Source organism: Rhinopithecus roxellana, chromosome 17 (assembly GCF_007565055.1).
Source record: "Rhinopithecus roxellana isolate Shanxi Qingling chromosome 17, ASM756505v1, whole genome shotgun sequence".
NCBI lineage: Eukaryota > Metazoa > Chordata > Mammalia > Primates > Cercopithecidae > Rhinopithecus > Rhinopithecus roxellana.
Window position 1 is genome coordinate 21,986,973 of NC_044565.1, and position 20,905 is coordinate 22,007,877.

Sequence of the window (20,905 nt, forward strand, 5' to 3'; positions counted from 1 at the left end):
CAGGCCTCCAGATATAAATTTTTTGGCTGTGGGACAATTTTTTTTTGGCTATGGGACACTTAGAAAAAATAAAGATCAATAGACTATCAAACTGTGGCCAGACATCAGATCCAATGCCAGGGACCTTGGCAAAGGTGACATCAGTGATGAGAGGGGGTGCCTCCAACTCACTGCTCAGTGCTGGGGGGAACAAGCCTCTGTGGTCTGAGCCCAGGAGCCTGCGCCACATCGACTGGGCTCACACAGAGTGTTCAGAGCCCAGAAATCTCTTCCTCTGCCAAGTCTGCCTCTGCCGAGCTTGCAGCAAGGCATAGTCCTATTGCACAAATCTTTCTTTTTTTACTTTTTCTTTCTGTTTTTTTTTTTCCATATACCCAAGGAAATGGGAATGAAACCTTGATTTTGTGCCTTGTAAATACAGCTTTTAAAAAGATACAGACTTTTAAAATCCAAATGAAAAAGATCTTTACATTTGGTGTCTCCAAATGCTACATGCCAGGATACACATGCTGAGGCATCTGTCAGTCAAGACCACAAGATGCAGCCATCCGGCCTATGCACTTAGTATTTGCTAAAAGCGTGGTTACTGGTTGAGTGCACCTGCAACACAGGGGCCCACATTCAAATGCCTGCACGAGTCAGGTGGGAAATACAAGCGAGTGCAACTGGCTGACTCATGGCCACAAAGAAATGTGTTTCCTCCCAACCTGCTTGTCCTCAGGCCACCCTTTTTTCTCCTGACTTCTGGATAAGATGTGGGTACAAAAAGTATTATGCTTTTCTTCTTAAATCTATTAGAAGGAAAATAACAATACAAGTGGGACTACAATAGCACCTAGCACAGTCCCCCAGGAATGTAAAGGTTTGTGCCAATTTAGGACACTTTATCTGCCTCAGAGGGTCTGTCTCTGCGGAGCTTCCATCTGCTGATTAACAGGGCATCGCCCTACTGCACAAAGAACTGTGTTCACAGAAACCTCCCCCAGCTTTGTGCCATGACCAGGGACCTCCTGACAAAGGTCGACCCTCACATTCTGACTCTCCTGGAGTCTGTTCTTCACTCTGACCCAAACTGTGTCAAGTTCAGAAAACTGATCCCTGTGTCTCCCTCCATCCATTTCTCTGATGCTCATCAGCGAGGCAGCTGGAGTAAGATTGCTCCATCCCCTGCCCAGGCATCATTTTAAATCCCTGCAGAAAACAATAGCTACAACCATCATGGTGATGAGGGATGACGGTGACAACCACAGCCTGGAGTGCTCAATGGAGAAGGAGAGGGAGAGATCTGGTGACAAGTGACTCTCTCCAGCAGATCTAATCACTCCCAGAAAGATGTGACTGCCTTTTCATGCACAGCATCACCTAAAAGTTCTAGAGAACTAGGCAAGGGGTAGGAGAAATGCAGCTGAAGTACATAGAAAAAAGTCTGCTGGAAATTTGAAATGGTACTGAGTACAATGTACATCAGCAGGATTAAATGGAAATAAGATAAAAGTAGGAGAGTTTCAGTCAAAGTTGAAGGCTTGAGTTCTAGCTGGATATGGTCTTGAGGAAACGCAGGTTCAGTGGGACTACATCATTGGATATTTCACGAAGCAGGAATTCTGCTTTGGAAAACCAAACCAACCAATAAGCAAATGAAAAGACGCTTAACATCATTAGTCATCAGGAAAATGCAAGTCAAAACCCCAACGAGATAATAACATTTCATCCTAACCATCCACTAGAATGGCTAAAATAAAAAAGACTGATGATAACAAGCGTCGGGGAATACGTGGAAAAAACGAAACCCTCTTACATTTCTGGTGGAAATGTAAAATGGTGCAGCTACTTTGTAAAACATTTTGGCAGTTCCTCAAAAGTTTAAACATAAAGTCACCATATAACCCAGAAATTCCACTGCTGTGTCCATACCCAAGAGAGGTGATTTTTTAATAAAAAAATTATTTGCTTGTTCAATTGAAAATAATTTTTAATAAAAGCAATGATAATGCCATTTTGTCGGGAAAAGATAACAGTTTATAAAACAGTTTATAAAACTTGTGCACAAGGCCAGGCATGGTGGCTCACACCTGTAATTCCAGCACTTTGAGAGGCTGACGCAGGAGAATCGCTTGAGCCCAGAAGTTTGAGACCAACCTGGGCAACATAGTGAGACTCCCATCTTCATAAAAACAAGTAAATACATAAATAAATAAATAAATACACAAAATTTTAAAAACTTGTGCACAAATGTTCATAGCATCATTTTTCTTAATAGCCAAAAGGTGGAAACAATCCAAATGTCCATCAGCTAAATGAACAGATAAATAACATTTGATCTATCCACACAATGGAATATTATTTGGCCATGAAAAGAAATAAAGGTCTGATACATGCTGCATATGAATGAAACTTCAAAACATGCAAAGGGAAAGAAGCCCTTCACAAAAGACCGCGTATTACAGTATATGATTTCCTTATGTGAAATGTCCAGAATAGACACCTTTGTCTATAGACAAATCTGTAGAGATGTAAAGTGGTTGCCCAGCGCTGGGGAAAATGAGGAGGGTCTGCTAATGGGTATGGAGTTTCTTTTGTGGAAAATGAAAATGTTCTACAGTTGATTATGGCAATCGTTGCACAACTCTGTGAATATACTAAATCACTGAATTGTACACTTTGATGTATGAATTGCATAGTATGTGAATTATGTATCAAAAAAGCTAGTAAAAAACAAGCAGTCAAGTGAAGAACAAACATGAGAAACTGTCTTCAAATGAAGATGACAGTAACAGAGATGACAAAATGAAAGACAAGGAAGTGACAAAGTGGAGAGCTAACGTGCAGATAACTGACACTCCTGAAGAAGATCCTAGAGCCAGTGGGCTGAAAATCAGAAACAAAGATAGAAGAAACTCCCCCTGCACTGACTCCTTGCAAAATCACTCAGACACATCGACACCTAGACACATCCGACCCTTACAAATGACCAGTAAAGCACACTAAAAAATAACTTTAGTTTCACTATTTAATAAAAAAAAAATTTGCTTATTCAGCTGAAAATGATTTATAATAAAAGCAATGATAATGCCAACTGTTAGTGAGGTGCTGAGGGAACTGGGCCCTACATATATTGTTAATGGAAACATGAATCGTAGAACTTTCTCGTGTTTGTTCTTCACCTGACTGCTTGTTTTTTAACGAGTTTTATTGGTACATAATTCACATACCATGCAATTCACCCATCGAAGTGTACAAATCAGTGATTTAGCAATTTGAGAGCACATAGCAAACCTTAGTAGAGAGTCTTATTCACTTTCCCAGCATTTATATCTCTAAGAATTCCCCCTGAGGGGGGAAAAGGACTAGATTTATCCAGATATTTAGCTATAAGAATATTATGAAATGTATACATATCTCCAATGCTCAATGACACAGGGATTTGTTAAATTAATTTTGCTCTCATCATATAATTAAAAATCATGAGGACACTGATGGTGTTTTGGAAAAATGCTTAACGACAGATTCTTTTTCATGGCTTTTTTTTTTTTGTCAAGGGAAGATAACAGTTTGTAAAACAGCATATGCACCATTTAAAATATTTACAATACATGCATACATACATTCCATGTACAGATGAGTAGAAAGTGAGAGAGAAGTAGGAAGCCAAGAATGGGAAAAGTTCTTATCACACATTAAGTGGTAACAATTATTTTTATTTTCTTTTTGCTTTTAAAAAACTTGTATGGTGATTATGCACGGATTTCTGTAATGGTAAAAATAATAATGAAAGATGTTTCAAGAGTTCTCCAGGCCGGACACAGTGGATCATGTCTGTAATCTCAGCACTTTGGAGGCCAAGGTAGAAGGATCACTTGAACCCAGGAGTTTGAGACCAGCCTGGGCAACATAGTGAGACCCCCATCTCTACAAAATGAGTTTTAAAAAAATTAGCCAGGCATGGTAGTGAGCACTTGTAGTCCCACCTGCTCCACAGGCCAAGGCGGGAGGATGGCTTAAGCCCAGGAGGTTGAGGCTGCAGTGAGCCATGATTGTGCCACTGCACTCCAGCCTGGTTGACAGAGTGAGACCCCGTCTTAAAAAAAAAAAAAATTATCCTCAGGCTAGAGTCCAACCCTTCAGCAAGTGCATCAGACCCTGGCCCCAGCAGCCCCTGCAGCTTCTACTAGCAGGTATGGGGCTTCTTTGTGGGGGCCATACATCATTTGTGATACTTCCCTAAATGGGGGCCATATTTGTGTTTTAACAATGATCTGCCGTTTCATTTGCCTGGAGTGTTCTCCTCTCACTCCCCCACCTGGCTTCCTAACTATTCTCTCATGGGTCACCTTTCCTGGGAAGCCGCCCCAGCAGAGCTAACCATCTCTTGCTCTCACTTTACCCTGTGTATACACTATTTTCGTATCTTGCACGGCATTCCTACTATGTTTACACTTCTCTCTCATGACTCATTTGAGGATAAGGCCAGGTTCTTAATCATCCTTCTTGTTCAATCAGCATCCAACACAGGCCTGTATAAATGTTTACGGAGTGAATGAGTGAATGAATGAATGAGTCTGTCTGAGCTCTAGGTTCACATGAGCCTTGAGTGCAGAAGACCTGCATTCAAGTGCCCCTTGGATCCCTAAATCAACATGCCCCAAACTAAGCCCAACATTTTCTCCCAGTTCCTCAGTACTAATCCTCACTGTTTTTGTGCGTGCCCCATCTCTGTGATTGGAACTACACCCTTCCAGTGACAAGCCAGGATCGTGGGTGGCTCTTTTCTCTGGCATAATAATTCTCCTGTGGCTATCAATTCTGCCATTGACATGACTCCTGTGTTGTTTTCCCTTTTTTCCATGCCCATGCTGCCGACCTCTCTCCCTCACTCTCCCTCTCCCTTAGATATCTACCACAGCCTCCTAAATCCCTACCCTGCTGAAAACTCCCCAGTGACCTCTGTTTCCCCCAGGGTAAAGTCAGAACTCTGTCAAGGTTTACCTGCCCTGTGTGATCCAGCCCCGCTCAGCCCTGACTCTCTCTCCAGCTTCGCTTCTCCTCAACCCCACCCCTTTCATCCTTCTTAGGAGCAACCTGAAGAGCTTTCTTGTCTCTGTGCCTCATTCATATTGTTCGTTTTGTCTGAAATCCTTTTTCCAACCCTCTTGCCTCCCTAACTCATTTGTCAAGCCTTACTTTAAAAGACACTTCTTCCAGGGCGCCTTCCTTCACTCCCCAAGTCCAGTTAGGCCCCTCCCATATGCACCCCCCTAGCTCCCTACACTTTCCCCAGCATAGCTCTCTCACATTGTATTTAATTGTTCACTTAATTGTTCTTCTCTTCCAACAGACTGTAAGAGACAACAGCCGGTGGCAGGGTGGTGAGGTGAGGAAGCAGAAACCAGGTCTACTTGTTCATGAACATTCGTCCAATGTCCAGCAAAAATTTGGTCCTTAGTAAAACCGCTCAGCATTCAACAAACCAATACAATAGATGGATGAATGTTTGCTTGCACTACTGCAGATGCTAATTCAAACTTTGGGACCAGGCAAGGCATCTGGCTCTTCTTTTTATGAAGATCAGAGAGAGCGAGCAACAGTACTTAGTCAACTGACCGAGGGAGAGCTCTGTGGTGGGGGAAGGCTGCTGTGCTGGGCCCTTGCAGGGAGTGAGCTTTTCATCTGATTGCCTTTCCGCATATGCACAGCTAACTTCCCCCATGGGTCACGAGTTTTTCCAAGACTGACAGGAACCTACCCTGAAAAGTAAAGGAAGTTCCCTGCGTGTTTCTTAATGCCTCCTTCAAAATATTTTCAAAGTTCCTGAGTTTAAAGGTCCCAGGACTGAAATTTTAGATGGTGTTGAATTCCCCCATGGAGATGCTGCTGGGCGGGGTCAGACAGCTGCCCCTCCCACACCCACTTCACGAAGTCGGGATACGAAAAAGAGCAGTGGTGTTTGGGTTAGGCAGGCAGTAGTGCAAAGTCTCCAAGTGGCTGAGTCAAGTTCAGTGGAATCCAGCTCCCCGGGGAGGCTGGAGGGTAGCTGGGTAGACTGGGTGGGTGTGGTGGGGGGAGTCTTGATCAGCAAACACTCAGGCCCTTCTCCCACCCCTCTGGCCCTTCTCCCTCCCTACTCCCGCTGAGGACTGGGTGTACTTCCGGCCTCACTGACTTTGAGCTTGGCCATATGACCTGTGTTGGTCAATGGAATGCCAGCAGACAGGATGTGCACAGAGGTGTTAAATGCACTTACAAGGTTCTTCTTTCTTACGCTCCTTTCATGCTCCTTTCATTCTTGAAGAGAGGAGTATATCCCAGGTCACTACTGTTCCTTCAGCCTCGTTCTCTGGGTATACAGTTTGGACACATTTAGTTTGAGATGGCTACTATAGATCTAAGTAGAGATCCATGTGATTCCGAGTTCAGGGGGTCTGAGCTGGAAATACACTTTGGAATCATCTGCAAATATGTGGCATTTAAAGCCTTGAGACAGATGAGCTCACTAAGGTGTGAGTGTGGATGGAAAAGGAGTCCAGTCAAGTGTTGGTTTCCTCCAATATTCAGAGGTCAGAGAGATGAGAAGGAATCAGCAAGAAAACAGACACAGAAAAGCCAGAAAGGCAGGCAGACAGCCAGGCCAACCGTGGGCCGTGGGAGCCCCAAGGACAGAGGGCTCAGAGTTGGAGAGAGCTATCAAATGTGTCCCACATGGCAGATGGGCCTGCGAGATGAATATGAAGCACTGACCTGTGAGTTTAGTGACAGGGAAGTCATAGGTATCCTTGATAAGAATATATTTTGTGGGGTCATAGGGGCAAAAACATCAGTTAAGGGATTCAGGATAGAATAAGAGGAGAGATATTCGCAAGTTAGACAGTTCTTACTAAAGCTTGGTTCAGAAATGAAGGAGAGAAATAGGACTCTAGCCCAAGGGGGTGGTGGCATCCAGAGAGTTTTTATGTGGGATAAAAAATAATAAGTTTGAACGCTGACAAGAAGGATCCAAGAGAAAGGAGAAATTGATGATGCAACAGGGATGGGAGAGCGGTAACAGCCAGTTCACCCATTGTACCAAGAATAAGATTAGGGATACAGCTTGCATGCAGGTAGGTGAGCAGATAGAGTGAAGGAAGCTTGGGGACATTCTCTCGCAGTTACATCAATTTTCTCAATGAAACGGGAACCCAGGTCATCAGCAAGAGTAAGCAAGTGGCAGGTGAGGAAGAAAGTATAACAGAGTCATCTAGGAGGGTTGGAGAATGAATGGAGCAAGGTGTGCAGCTTAGATGCTGGCTAACAGTGACTATTCTGAGCACTTTGTGCTGGCTTTTCTACTAAAGCCTCACAACAGCCTGTGAAGTAAGCCCTATTATTTGCCCCATCTACAGATAAGAATTGAAGCACAAAGTGGTCAAGAAACTTGTCCATAGTCCCACAGCAAGAAAGCCAGGATTTGACTACCAGTGATCTGTTTCCAGGGCCCAAATGCTTAATCACTAGGTTAGGCTGACCCAGTTAAACATGAAAGCTTGTCACGTAACTGAACCAAATAGAAGAGAATAAAGGTTGAACTAATGTCTGTGGTGCAACCACCCTGTGTCAAGCTCTGCACTAGATTCCTTTGCAAAAACCCTTTGAGCTGTGGTTATTATCAACCCCATTTTACTGATGAGGACATTAAGGTCTGGAAAGATTCAGTTGCTTGTTAAAAAGTTGAAGAGCTAATAAATAGAAGCCCACACCATGTATACAGCCCACACACCTGATTCTAAAGCCCACACCCTGTGTGCAATGCCAAAGAACCCTTATGACATGTGAGTGGGTCGACCTAGCTTCTGTTGATTCATTAAAGCCAAATACATCAAAACCCTCCCTACCTCAGGCTGAGATCACTTGCAAACTTTATCCTGAGCAGCTGGAGAGCTTGCGACATGGTCCTTAGAGCAGGAAGAATTTAAAAGAAGATAACTTTGGGGGAATGCTAGTTGTTTTTCTGACCATTTTTGGATGCTTGATCCATTAGGTGAGGAAGAGGAGAGCTTAGAGTTGAAGTAGATGGTGGGAGTTTGGACATTTTCTTTTAATGAAAACTGTAGCCTTTTATAACAGACGCAACCATTCTGGTTTTTCAAGCATTTCCAAAAACCATTTTCTCAAGAAAGAGTGCTCATAATGTATCATCTTTACTGAACGGCCACCCACTTCCTCAAATGCAAGGAAGCAGACAGTTAAACACACACACACACACAACCGAGAGGCAGCAGTTGTTTATCACGACCTCAACTCAGTGAGGCCTGAGATTCTTTCGAAAAGGAGCTTTGCTTCCCATGACGCAGAGGGAAGTGTCAATTGGGATATTTCTGGTACAACTGAAAGCAAGAAAAGCAGGGTGCCAGCCCCTGTGGGACTGAGGGTGGAGGCTGGGGGAGTGTGGGTGCCATCCTCCAGTGACAGATGGATGGACCTTTCATCTAAAAGAAAGGAGGAGACACGTTGGCAAATCAATCTCAACCCTAAGATTGCTTGTGAAGCAATCGTAAGGAGGAACAAAAACAGACACAAAAACAGAGGGAAAGAGCGAAAAGACAAGAAGGGCGCAAACTGTGACAGACTCACCGCTTCACTAACTACTCACTTAAACTGGAAGCAAAATGTCCCTAAAATTGCCAAGGAACTGGGATTTCAACCTGAAAGTGGAGGCTGCGAAAATAGGTATGGTTGGTGTCTTTTCTTTGTTGCCTCTGTGATTCTTACGTATACTCGAGCACCATTTGCATGTTGGTCTGCAGGGAGCATAGTCTACTTAAAAATGGATCTCGCGGCAAATCTGAGTTTGAGGGACCATTTGCATTTAAGTTGGCATGCCAGGTCCAAGTTCTAAAATGCTGGGAGGGGGTTCTCTTTCATTTGGACAAAACAGTGGGATGGAACTCCTTGGTGTACGGGATCTGGGGTACTTCGGATGATTTAAGGCTACAGATTACACACAAAACTGTGAGTTTTTAGCATATTCCATTTCCTTCCTGTTTGGAAACTCATCCATATTTCGAATGGTTCTGAACAGGAGCACAAAGACTAGAGTCTTTTGAGGTGCTCAATCTGTAAGTAAATTCAATGGGTGTTCTGTTTTGTGAGCCCAGGAGTCAAGGTGTATTATTTGTAGCAAAAAGTAGACAACAAAAACAAGACAGGAACATAAAAAAGTACTAAAGTATAATAAAGACCTTACATAATAAAGATATAATTAAAGGAACAGAATGGGAGGGAATTCTTAGATGAGTTGGAAAACAGATGTATTTATTATTATTTTAAGGGAGACTGGCATATTTTCTGAGATAGTCTGTCCTTTAATCCTTACCCTGTCCTTCTAATGATGATAGTGATACATTAAGTTTAATCTATATATTCGTTATAAAGTTCTTTATATTGATTTCTTCTATTGCTAAATTGGTCACAGTAATTCACGGCAGAGCAATTGGGCTGAAAACTAGTGCCTACATTTATGTATCTCGGCCATATATGAGATAACTTCCTTGATATTAGACATAGATAAGTATTAAGGTGTTTCTAACAGCTTGGAAGAATTTTGCTTGAGCAAGTTTTAGATTTGAACCCCTAAAGGGGTTAAGTGTGCTGCTAAAATAAGTGCTCCATTGAAAAGTCACAAGCGGAACATTAATGATGTAGGTCTGAGAAAGGATTTGAAAGAAAACAGTAATCAGAGAAGCCATTTATCTTGATAACCAGGGGAGATTAGCGTTCCCTAATCAAGCTATGAATGATTGTATGCTGAGGTCAGTTCAGAGAAAAGATAGTGTTCGTACCTCTTACATAAGCAAGAGATTTTCCTCCTATCATTGATACAAATGTACTTGGCTAATGCTCAATCTATGTCATACAAATTATACGGTTCTGTTCCTTTGAAAGTGTCCTGCTTCTACATAAATGAGGTCATTCTGCCCTCTCTCCACCTGTGTTTGAACACAGGTTATTAGGGTCTTACACTCCTTTGGTTTAAAAAATGAGAAAGTTGAGACAATTAATAGTTAAATGATTTTTTTTCACAGATATAGGAAATTACCACACTACAGCTCAAGACTGCATATACTCAGGCCTGGGATTTGATTGAGCAAATTTCATGATTTTTACCAATGTTTCTTAAAGCATGGTCCCATAGATAACCTATATCAGACTTACATCAAGTGCTGGCTAAAAATGCAGATTTCTTGGCACCATCCTTACAAAATCAGAATCTCCGGAGGAAGGCCCAGGATCCTGCATTTCAACAAGCACCCCCCACTTTCATCTTCACCCAAGGAAGAACTCCTGCTGTAGGTACTGTGGTCTGTGTTCACTAGCCCCAGCAGACAGTTATCAGCCATTTAGTACAGAGCACAGTGCTTGGACTTAACTGGACACACAATAAATATTTGTTGGCTGAATGAATGTTTCAGCCAACAAAAACAAGGAGATGATGTGATTTAGTATTACTTAATGAAAAAATAATAATAAAGACATAATGAAATAAAGAGGAGCCCTTGTCATTACCCATGCTATCTACAAGTTTGTTACCCTGAAGGACTGGGCTATAGTAGGATGCATTTATAAGTGTCACATGAACTAGCATTCAGACCATAAGCTGAGTCCTCTGATGGGGGAGAGCCCCCGACTCAGTCATAGGACTTCCAATCCCCTCTCCAGCATCCTGTGTCCAGGTGTAACTATAGGAACTGGCTTACCAATATATCAAAGAAACTTACCTCTATTGGGAAGACCTGTGGAACTGGGAGTTATTTCAGGAAAGCTGACAATCTGTGGTTTTAATGTTTTCTCAACCTAGATACGATTAACATTTTGGGTTGGATAGTTTTTTGTTGTGGGGCCTGTCCTGTGGATTATAGGATGTTTAGCAGAATCCTTGGCCTCTACCTACTAGGAGATGGTAACACCCCCCTACCACTACCAGTTGTGACAAATAAAACTGTCTTTACATACAGCCAAGTGTTCCTTGGGGATGGGGGTGAGGGTAATATCTTCTCTAATTGAGAACTCCTGAAGTAGATGATCACCAAAAGCGTGGAATATAAGGTCACCTGGGACTAGAACACAAATATTAACTCATGATTCACTCTGTAGCTCAATTTTTTGGAGGCTGTTATTGAGACTGTCCTCAGGGAGCCAGGCCATAGCTTAGGAAGGACACTAGAACTGGCACTTGGTGAAATAGCAAGACACTGCCCCAGAATGTGACCCAGGAAAGGGGCCCCAGCTTTTTTTGATGAGCTATGCTTCCAGTTTCCGCAGAATCTTGTGAGCTGGAGTGAAAGTGAAAGTCTCTGAGAGCGAGGGGAGGGACTCTCCACTGTACTTCCATCGCAGAGCTGAAGAGGGTCTTGCTGGATGGCAGACTCACCTGAGTCCACTACCGTGAGTCTGACAGATTTTCATGCAGTGATGAAAAAAAGTCACAGACCTTCCTGCACCTGACCTATTGATCCTGGTGGGAATAGGGGTTGGAAGAAAAAGGAAAATGCAGAGCAAAACAGTCTTGACTTGAGGTGGAGCCAAGAGCGCACACTTCTTCCTTTGATCCTTTATCATCTTCAGTTTTAGAATTATGACAGTTTTTCACTGCCTTCACGCAGTTACTCAAATATTTTGCTTGTTAATTTATGTGCCTTTTTAACTGAATTGTCATCACTGGAGGACAGGTCCAGACTTTCTGGACCTCCAGTCTCAGGTTACAGGGCTTTCTTGAAAGAGTTACATGGCTTCCCAATATGACCAGGTCAGTCTACTTGAGCACATTTTATGCCTTATTTGAACACTGAAATGCTGGTTCCCCAGGCTGGAGAATCCTGAAACTATATAGCACATGGTGAATTGATTTGTGCTTGTTTGATGTTCAGCTTTCTGAACATCAGAAAGTGGTGAGAGCTTTCTTTACAATTCATTACCAAACTTACCATATGCTAACCAGACCAGCCTGGGTTATGGACTGAATGTGGTCTGTTTGCTGTGCCCAAAGTCTTTGCTTTCCATGAGTAGCCCCCAATCCCTGATTGATAAAGGTCCCCACACATGCAAGTAGAGTCACTGCTACAAATACAAACAATTAGCTGGGTGTGGTGGCGGGCACCTGTAATCCCAGCTACTTGGGAGGCTGAGGCAGGAGAATTGCTTGAACCCAGGAGGCGGAGGTTGTAGTGAGCCACAATCATGCCACTGCAATCCATCTTGGGCGACAGAGCAAGACTCTGTCTCAAGAAAAAAAAAAAAAAAAGAATATGAACACGGCCTTCATTAGACACTGAACAGTTACACAAGGGAGCGGTTCCTTCCGGGGCCCACTCTGTTTTTATGCAGAGGTTACATTGCTATTGGTTGTTTAAGTAAAAATGTCTGTCCATATGTTGCTGTTGACTTAACATTTAGGCATAAATTAAATTCTCTCCACGAAGTGCATGCTTCCTGCTGTCCAGGCCAACAGCCTTCTGGCCATTTGAAGAAAATGGACTGATGTCACCTCTGGGCCTTCTGCAGCAGCAGCAGAGTGGGGACCAACCTAAGTGGTGATGGGAAGGTAGGGCCTGGTTTTATACCCACTCATGCACAAAATTCCCTCTGTACATGCCAGATGAGATCAACTTAGATTCTGTACTTTGTCTGAGACTGTGCACTTGGATTGGCAGAGACTAGCTCGGTGGCTCTTGGTGCCTATGTGTCTGAAACTAGGCCAGGGTTAAGATGCCCAATGGCCCTGGCATGGGTGTACATCACTATAAGTCACTTCATTAATGGTAGTGCTGCCATGTCCCTGTCTCACACCTCACAGTTATGAAGCATCTTCATATAGCAACCAATGGGAGAACTCTATGGGGACTCCAGCAGCTGGAATGTGGTCCTTTTGAGTAAGACCCACTGTGGAGGTGTTGGAAAGATGCTCGGACCAACTGAGAGAAATAAGTTGATAAAAATGGTCCTATCACACACAAGGCAGCTTGAGGAAAGAATCTTGCATGAAGGTGCACCCAGGTCAAGTGGTCTGAACTTGTGTTAAGATACAAGAGATGGGAGGGAGGAAAGAGTAGAAGCAAAGTCCCACTTGTGGCCACAGCAAATGAGACCAAATAGTACCTGGAAGAGCATGACGGAGAGCCACAGCGAGGCACAGGCAGATTGTGGGGATTCTGTCACAGAGGATGGCATGGAAATTTTGTAGAGTCCCCAGACAGGAACTGAGATATGAAAGTTACCAAGAGAGAAAATAATTGACATTTCTTGTGTTAGGCTTTACTCATCATCCTTTTTCTCTTTGAAAGCTTGTTTAAAAACCAAAAGTCACTTTGCAAAGGAAAAAAAAAAAGATACCCATAGGCCTGCCAGATCTAGAATATAACTTTGTCTTCTTTGAGGGACTGCAGTGCTTCCTCATTTCTAGTAAGACAGGAGTGCAACTTACTGTGTTCTCTTTGTCTTGGCTGCCAGGAAGCTGAGCTAAATATGAAATATGAAGAGAGTCCTGCAGGGCATACTGTTCAGTGGGGGCAGAGACAACTGCAAAGCGGTGAGAGAGGTGCTGTGATGAGAACAACTATGGGAGCCCCAGATAGTGCTTAAGAGGAATTCTGACCCCACACCCCTGTTCCCATCACTACCATTCACCTTCCTTAAGATCTAGGTGCAGATGTTCTTGAGGGCGCCCCAGACTTGCTGTCTTTCTCACAGTGATTTTCCTGCACATTGTGCCTGCTTTTTTGGAGAAGCAGAAGGCTTTATACTATGTACAGAACCTCTGCATGAAGGAATTAAACGGAGAGTCTTTATGATCTGGCCCTGCTTACCTGCCCATCTCTCTCTTGTCACCTTCCCTTCCCCTGCTGCATACCGGAGACTTCAGCCATGTCCTCCCTTCTGCAGCTTCCAGCTCTTTCTCATCTGCCTGGAGCCCTCTGTCCATCTGAGTCTCCCTTACCACCACCCAGTTCCTACCCATGCTTTGGTCGCAGTGTAAACATCTCGTCCACGGGGAGTCTCTAGTTCTTCTGATCACTGAAAAGAGAGCATAATAATCCTTTCCCAGGCCATTTAAACAGAGAAGTTTACAGCTGTCAATACTATGGACTTCCTTTGAGATAAGAGCCATGAAGATTTCTGAACATGGAGATATGAGTCAACCCCACAACTAACTGATCCTTTGGCTTTTGAACAAAATGAGTTGTTCTTCATAAGGTATGTAACACCAGCACTCTAGGCCCTCACTGGGGAGAATAACCTCAAATTGCCCAAAGAAAGGGGCTAAATTGTCCATTGACTCTTCCTGATAAAATTGTGAAAGAAAGGAGGACATATGATATAGGAAAGTGTGCATGAGCTTGGGACTCTGCTTTAAACAGCAGTGAAGCTGGGGCAAGTTGCTTAGCTTCTACAAATGAGACTAGTAACACATATGCCGAAAGGAAGAAAATATTTCATGCATATGACATATGTTAGGTGCTCAGCAAACATCTGTTTCCTTTCTTTATAGACAGTCTCATTTCCAACCTCCGATCAGACTAGAAGCTGTACTTGGATTACATTATCTTGCTATGCTCACAGAATAGGGTTCACTGAGTTGTCTTTTAATGTTAGATCCTCAGTTTATAGCTTTCCTGCAAGTAATGATTTCATGAAACCTGCTCCTAATTGTACTGGAAACATGAGAAGGAAGAATGGACAATGCCAGCGGCTTCTATGTATAACTCTATGTGAGAAAGTTACTTGGGAATTCAGTGCTCAGAAAATAACTTTGTCTTCTTTGAGGGACTACAGTGCTTCCTCCTTTCTAGTAAGACAGGAGTGCAACTTGCTGTGTTCTCCTCTTTGTCTTGGCTGCCAGGAAACTCAGTCACAACTTCTAATGCCCATTTGATTAGCATACTTTTAGTCTTTGTCTTTGATCAGAGTTTATGTGTTCATTACAAATAATTGCCATACTTTAAAAATTTTTATTATTTAAAAATACAGATGGGGGAGTCTCACTATGTTGCCCAGGCTGGTCTCGAACTCCTGGGCCCAAGCAGTCCTCTTGCCTCAGCCTCCCAAAGTACTGGGATTACAGACATGAGCCACCACTGCTCAGCTTCAGATTTTATACTTTTTAGTAGTGACTGAGCATTGCAATATCTAAGAAGGGTTCAAGGAATATTAAAATGTTAAAAGTTATTTCTTTTAGTTCATAAAGTAAAACACAATCCCATAACCACTCATATTCTTTCCCTAGAGTTACATAAAATTATGGAATCTTCAGTACATTCAGACCAGTCATTTCATTTTGTTCACTCATTGATTTACTCATCATAAAACATGTATTTGCTCACCTGTATGTGATAGGTACTTAAGCAGCATTGCCCTGCTGTGCATCTCATGCTGTGAGCACCCCTTACCACCTCTCCACCTTTCTGAAAGTGATGCTCAACTTTGCTACCACCATCTATTCTCCTTAAGCTGTGACTAACTAAGGTGACAGCTGATGCACTGTCTCCTTTCCACACCATACTACCCATCCACCCCCAAAACATGCACACATGGATCTCAGCTCTGGATGGGGCTGGCCATACCCCACTGCTGGAATTTTGGCCTATAGTGTCTGAACCATTTGCTTCCTTGTTGGTTTGGAGTTTCAAAGTGAAAGAGGAAGCAGTACGATATAGAGTTCCTGAGTCTGATGTGAATACTTTTTAATATTTTAAAATAATTTTATAAAGTTTACAAAAAGAATTTTCTGGCAAAGTGTAAACTAACCATAATGGAATGAGCCAGCTATCACACAGTGGTTAAAAAGCTGACTTTGGGGCCAGATTGTCTGAATTTGAATCCCAGTATCATCAGTCAGTCACTGTGTGACGTTGGTCCTCAGGTTTTCCAACTGTAAAATGAGTGCAATCCTAGTGCTAACTCATGCAGTTATCGTGAGGATAAGAGAAGATGATCTATGTCAAACTTTAGCATAAGAGCTGGTATCTAGTAAGTGCATTATAAACACTAGTAATTACCATTTTATCATTATTGTAATGGACATCAGCTATAATGGAGATCTGATACCAACTCCTTTGAATCAAGTCATTGGTGAAAACCACAGCCAGCGGTGCCAGCGTTTTGTTTGTCTTGGTTAAGTTTAGTTCTTCATTCTTTTCTTTAGACATACGGGCTTTACAACGTCTGCAGATACCTCCTTTCCTGCCCAGTGTCTGTTCCTGGCTCACAGCACGCATGCTGATCTGCAGTTGACTGGTCATGTTCTGTTTCTTACACTTTATGCTTCCAAATGCCGTATATTCACTTCCTTCTCAATTTGCATGACTTGTGTCAATTTTGTCTGCATGGCTATTCTTGTTTTCTTCCTATTTGCTTTGTTTTGTTTGTCTGTTTTTGCCAGTTCTTTTCCAAATCAGTAAAATGCCTGAGTTGTGACTTTCTAATAAAGATAATGATAGCTTCTGGTAAGTTTCCTGCAGAATGCCTGCTGTAGAAATGTCATTGTCTCTGTGCTATGACAGGAGCAGTTCCTCAAACTTCCCTTGCTTTGGGTAGGCAAAGTGACTCTAGGTTGTTTGCTGTGTGGAAGACCCTCCTCCATGACTTAGTGCTTCCTCCTCCAGAGCTGTCGACCATCTCCTACTGTCATATGTATCTCTGGCCACTGAAGTGAGGTTGGAAGTTGTTAGTTTGGACTTCAGGGGCTCAGTGTTTAACTGCTTGTGATCACTTACATGTGGGTTACAGCAGTGGCAGAGCAGTTTTTCCTATTAGCTGTAAGAGGCCTGTACCTGTCCTACCAGTCTCTTTCAGATCATTATTTGTAGATATAATTGTGGGGGGAAGAGCAGGACCTTCAAAATAAGGCTCCCGTCTTTCTTGTCCTCAATTCTGCTGATGCTGCCCAAGGATTCTTGTGCATGCATTCTTCCCCTTTGACTGTCGTTCTGCATTTGATTCCATGCACCTGGTCATTCAGAAGCCAGAAATCTACTTTACTAGTGGGTGAGGAATTTTCTTATGCAGACAACTCAGAGTAAAGATGATAGCAGATATAGAGTTGTCACCTCCAGTCCATTCTCAGCCCAGCCCTTGTGCTCTGTCCTGAGACCAACCTGTTTGATCTTGATTTTGACACTGATCTTCCTCTGAGCGGTCCGCATTCTCCTTCCCAGGTAGAGTGACAGCTGGCCTGATTTGTCTGGGACTCAGACTGTTCCTGGGACATGGAACTCAGTGTGAAAACCAGGAAAGTAATCCTAGAATCAGCTCTCCAGGCCCAGGGAAACAAAGTAATTGTGATAGGTGCTCTGTATGTGTCTTGAATTGAATTTCCTGAGAAGCCACACAATTTATGGCAAAAATTGATTTAGGAGAAAATATCTTTAAACCTGGAGTCATTCTCCTTTCTTTTTAGTTCACATGGTTAGAAGTCCTTCCAAATTCATTTTTCAGCCTCCTTGAAACTGTCATGCTAGCTTCCTCCATCTGTTTTTTTTTTTTTTTTTTTTTGAGACGGAGTCTCGCTCTGTCTCCCAGGCTGGAGTGCAGCAGCCAGATCTCAGCTCACTGCAAGCTCCGTCTCCCGGGTTCACGCCATTCTCCTGCCTCAGCCCGAGTAGCGGGGACTACAGGCGCCCGCCACCTCGCCCGGCTAGTTTTTTGTATTTTTAGTAGAGACGGGGTTTCATCATGTTAGCCAGGATGGTCTCGATCTCCTGACCTCGTGATCCGCCTGTCTCGGCCTCCCAAAGCGCTGGGATTACAGGCTTGAGCCACCGCACCCGACCTCCCTCCATCTGTTTTTATGAAATCTGTTAGTCTTGCTCACATTTTCTCCAGAAAGATCGAGAGCCACATCTGTCAGTGTATTGCAAGGTAATTCTTTCTAGAATCACACAAAAATTCCTACCCTTGTGGGTCCTATGTCGGGCCCCTAAGTTTGCTATTCTGCTTTCTGGATTTTGTTTTTTTCCAACTCTACCCCTCCCTCCCCATGACCATGGCCAGCACCCAGCTCCTCCTGGGAAGGCTTTCTGAATTACCCAGGTATAATCAGTCCCTCTCCCTGCTGTAAGACTGTACCTTTTGCTCATTTTTCTTCTATTCTGATTGACACATATTTATTGGACACTTACTATGTGCTGGACACTTTAATAGGTTCAGAATGTAAGAAGAAGGAAAAGATTAAGATTCTGACAGTCTCATTAGAGACACTCTGAGGAAGCGGGGCTGTCCCACTAAAGGGAATTAGACATATGCAGCGTGACTGTGACTGTGACATTTAAAAAACTGACACAGGGTTTGTTCTGTAACAAAAGCTTGGCCGGGCGCGGTGGCTCAAGCCTGTAATCCCAGCACTTTGGGAGGCCGAGACGGGCGGATCATAAGGTCAGGAGATCGAGACCATCCTGGCTAATACGGTGAAACCCCGTCTCTACTAAAAAATACAAAAAACTAGCCGGGCGACGAGGCGGGCGCCTGTAGTCCCAGCTACTCGGGAGGCTGAGACAGGAGAATGGCGTGAACCCAGGAGGCGGAGCTTGCAGTGAGCTGAGATCCGGCCACTGCACTCCAGCCTGGGCAGCAGAGCAAGACTCCGTCTCAAAAAAAAAAAAAAAAAAAAAAGCTTTTCTTGCCCCACTTGAGCCATAGCCTCTAGATATCTACAAGGGGCAAGCTATTACATGTTCATTCAAGTCTATATGCTCTTTCTAAAAAGCCACAAATCAAGCTTCTAATCCCACGTTGTTATTCTGGTTTAGAGCCAGTAGAGAGTGCCCGCAGACAATGCAGTTGCATTTCCACCAATAAATGTGGTCTATTTTCATTATTTCTCCCCAGAAAACCCTCGATTTAACCAGTTTTCTGGCCAGCATGAAATTATCCCAGTCTCATTCTTTTGTGGCCTGAAATGCCCAGCATGGTAATGAAAGTGATTGATAATGTAGTCAACTTTGTGTCTTCACAGATAAAAAGTAAGATTCCAGATAAAAATCATTTCCTGAAAGAAAAACAAAAAAGGACACTTGACTTAACCACGAAGCCATACCTGAGTGTAGGAGGCAGTCTTTGAGAATGAGGCCTCCAAAGGCAGATGAGCCTGGGTTTGATTTCCAGCTCAGCCTTTTCTTACTTCTTTGACTGTGGGCAAGTCACTTCAATGTCTCCGTGTCTCAGTTTTCTCATCTGAAAAATGGGGCCGGTAGTTCCACCTCCTTTGCAGAGTTGTTAGATAATACTTCCTCCAACCAGCTCAGCCACTCATAGTCATAAATAAACCACGTCACCCCTGTAATTGTACCACCTCTGAAATCTCACTTTCAGACTTCCCACTCTGTGCCCACCACATCCTATGTGCCCAGCTCACCCACTCCAGCAGTTAGTTCTCTGACATTACCTCAGTGAGCCACCATTCCACTGGTCCCATTTTTTCACTATCAGTCACCACATTAGGTCCTCCTTACCACAGATTCATAACTAGCATTAAATCTACTACTGAACATGCAGCCTTAAATTATCTGGCCATTTCTCCTCATCATAACCCCAACCCTATTTAAACCCAATAATCCACCTTCTCAGTGCCTGTACCTGGACAGCTGAACATCATGGGAGAAAATCACCCCTGAGCTGCCTGGATTCACTTTGAATTTATGACCAGTCGTCTGAGGTGGGCACTCGACACAGCCAGACCAACTTACTACACCTACTGTCTTAGTCCACTAGTGCTGCTGTAACTAAATGCCTGAGACTGGATAATTTATACAGAACAGACATGTATTTATCACAGTTCTGGAGGCTGGCAAGTCCAAGATCAAGGTGCTTTCAAGAGCAGTGTCTGGTGAAGGCTCATTCCTTGTAGATGATGCTGTCTTGGTGGTCTCACATGGTAGAAAGGGATGGAAGGGCAAAAGGGAGGAGTGCTGTGACCTCACATGAGGGAAGGGCAGAAGAGGGTGAACGCACTCCCTCAAGCCCTTTTGTGAGGATCCTAATGCCATCCATCAGAGCAGAGCTGCCATGACCTAATCACCTCCCAAAGGCCACACCTATTACTACTGTTGCATTGGAGATGAAGTTTCATCACGAATTTTGGAGGAGACGCCATCATTTAAACTATAGCACATACCTAGTAAATTCACTTTCATTTTCCCCAAAACGTTTATGCCTACTTTTAAATTTTCCCCTCAAGGTCTTAACACTTCCTTCTGCCGTCACTCTCACTGATAACATTCATAGAGAAAAATATGTACAACTAAGTGAGAATTACTCAATTTTCCTACCACGAAAAGCTTTCGTCTACCCACATCTTCATCTCCAGTATAGCCCATAGGCCTGGATAACAGGGGCCTCCATTGGAGACATGTATTTTAGAGGGTCCTGCTCTTTTCTTGCTCCATCTGTACTCCTTCCTCCCCACAGTGCAAGGAGTCTGGTTAAGGGGACATGCCCACCTAGACCCTGAGCCCTGCCTGCCTTCTAGACCCTCTGAGATTGTGAAATTCCCTATGCAGATGGCCAGGAGCTGCAATAATGTTTTCCTAGGTCCTCCCACTGGTTTTTCTGCAGACGGATGATTGCAGCGAGGCCCAGAACAAAGTTCGGATGTCTGGGCTGGGGTGTCCACATCCATGTGTGTGAGGCCCCTGACTGTGAAAAATGGAGCTGGAGATGGAGGCAGAAGGGGCATAGGTTTAAAGACAGGGACCTCCCCAGGGCCAGACGTGGTGACGCACGCCTGTAATCCTAGCACTTTGGGAGGCCAAGGCAGGCAGAATACCTGAGATTGGGAGTTCGAGACCAGACTGAGCAACACAGAGAAACCCCGTCTCTACTAAAAATACAAAAAATTACCTGGACATGGTGATGCAGGCCTGTAATCCCAGCTACTCGGGAGGCT

At 43.6% G+C, this 20,905-nt stretch overlaps 1 protein-coding gene and 1 long non-coding RNA gene across 2 annotated transcripts in view; one reads left to right on the forward strand and one right to left on the reverse strand.

Moving 5' to 3' along the window:
* Positions 1-8,225: 8,225 nt before the first annotated feature.
* ARHGAP25 (Rho GTPase activating protein 25) overlaps positions 8,226-20,905 on the forward strand; it is a 91,499-nt gene continuing 78,819 nt past the window's right edge. The window contains exon 1 of the mRNA XM_010367638.2: positions 8,226-8,700. Within this exon, the coding sequence (XP_010365940.1) occupies positions 8,640-8,700 (61 nt within the window). The 5' untranslated portion in view covers positions 8,226-8,639. The remainder of the gene's footprint in view (positions 8,701-20,905) is intronic.
* Positions 8,698-20,902, reverse strand: LOC115894354. The gene is made up of 3 exons (XR_004054462.1): positions 20,860-20,902; positions 19,058-19,194; positions 8,698-17,224 (listed from the first exon to the last, which is right to left on the reverse strand). It is a non-coding gene; the product is annotated as an uncharacterized LOC115894354 (long non-coding RNA).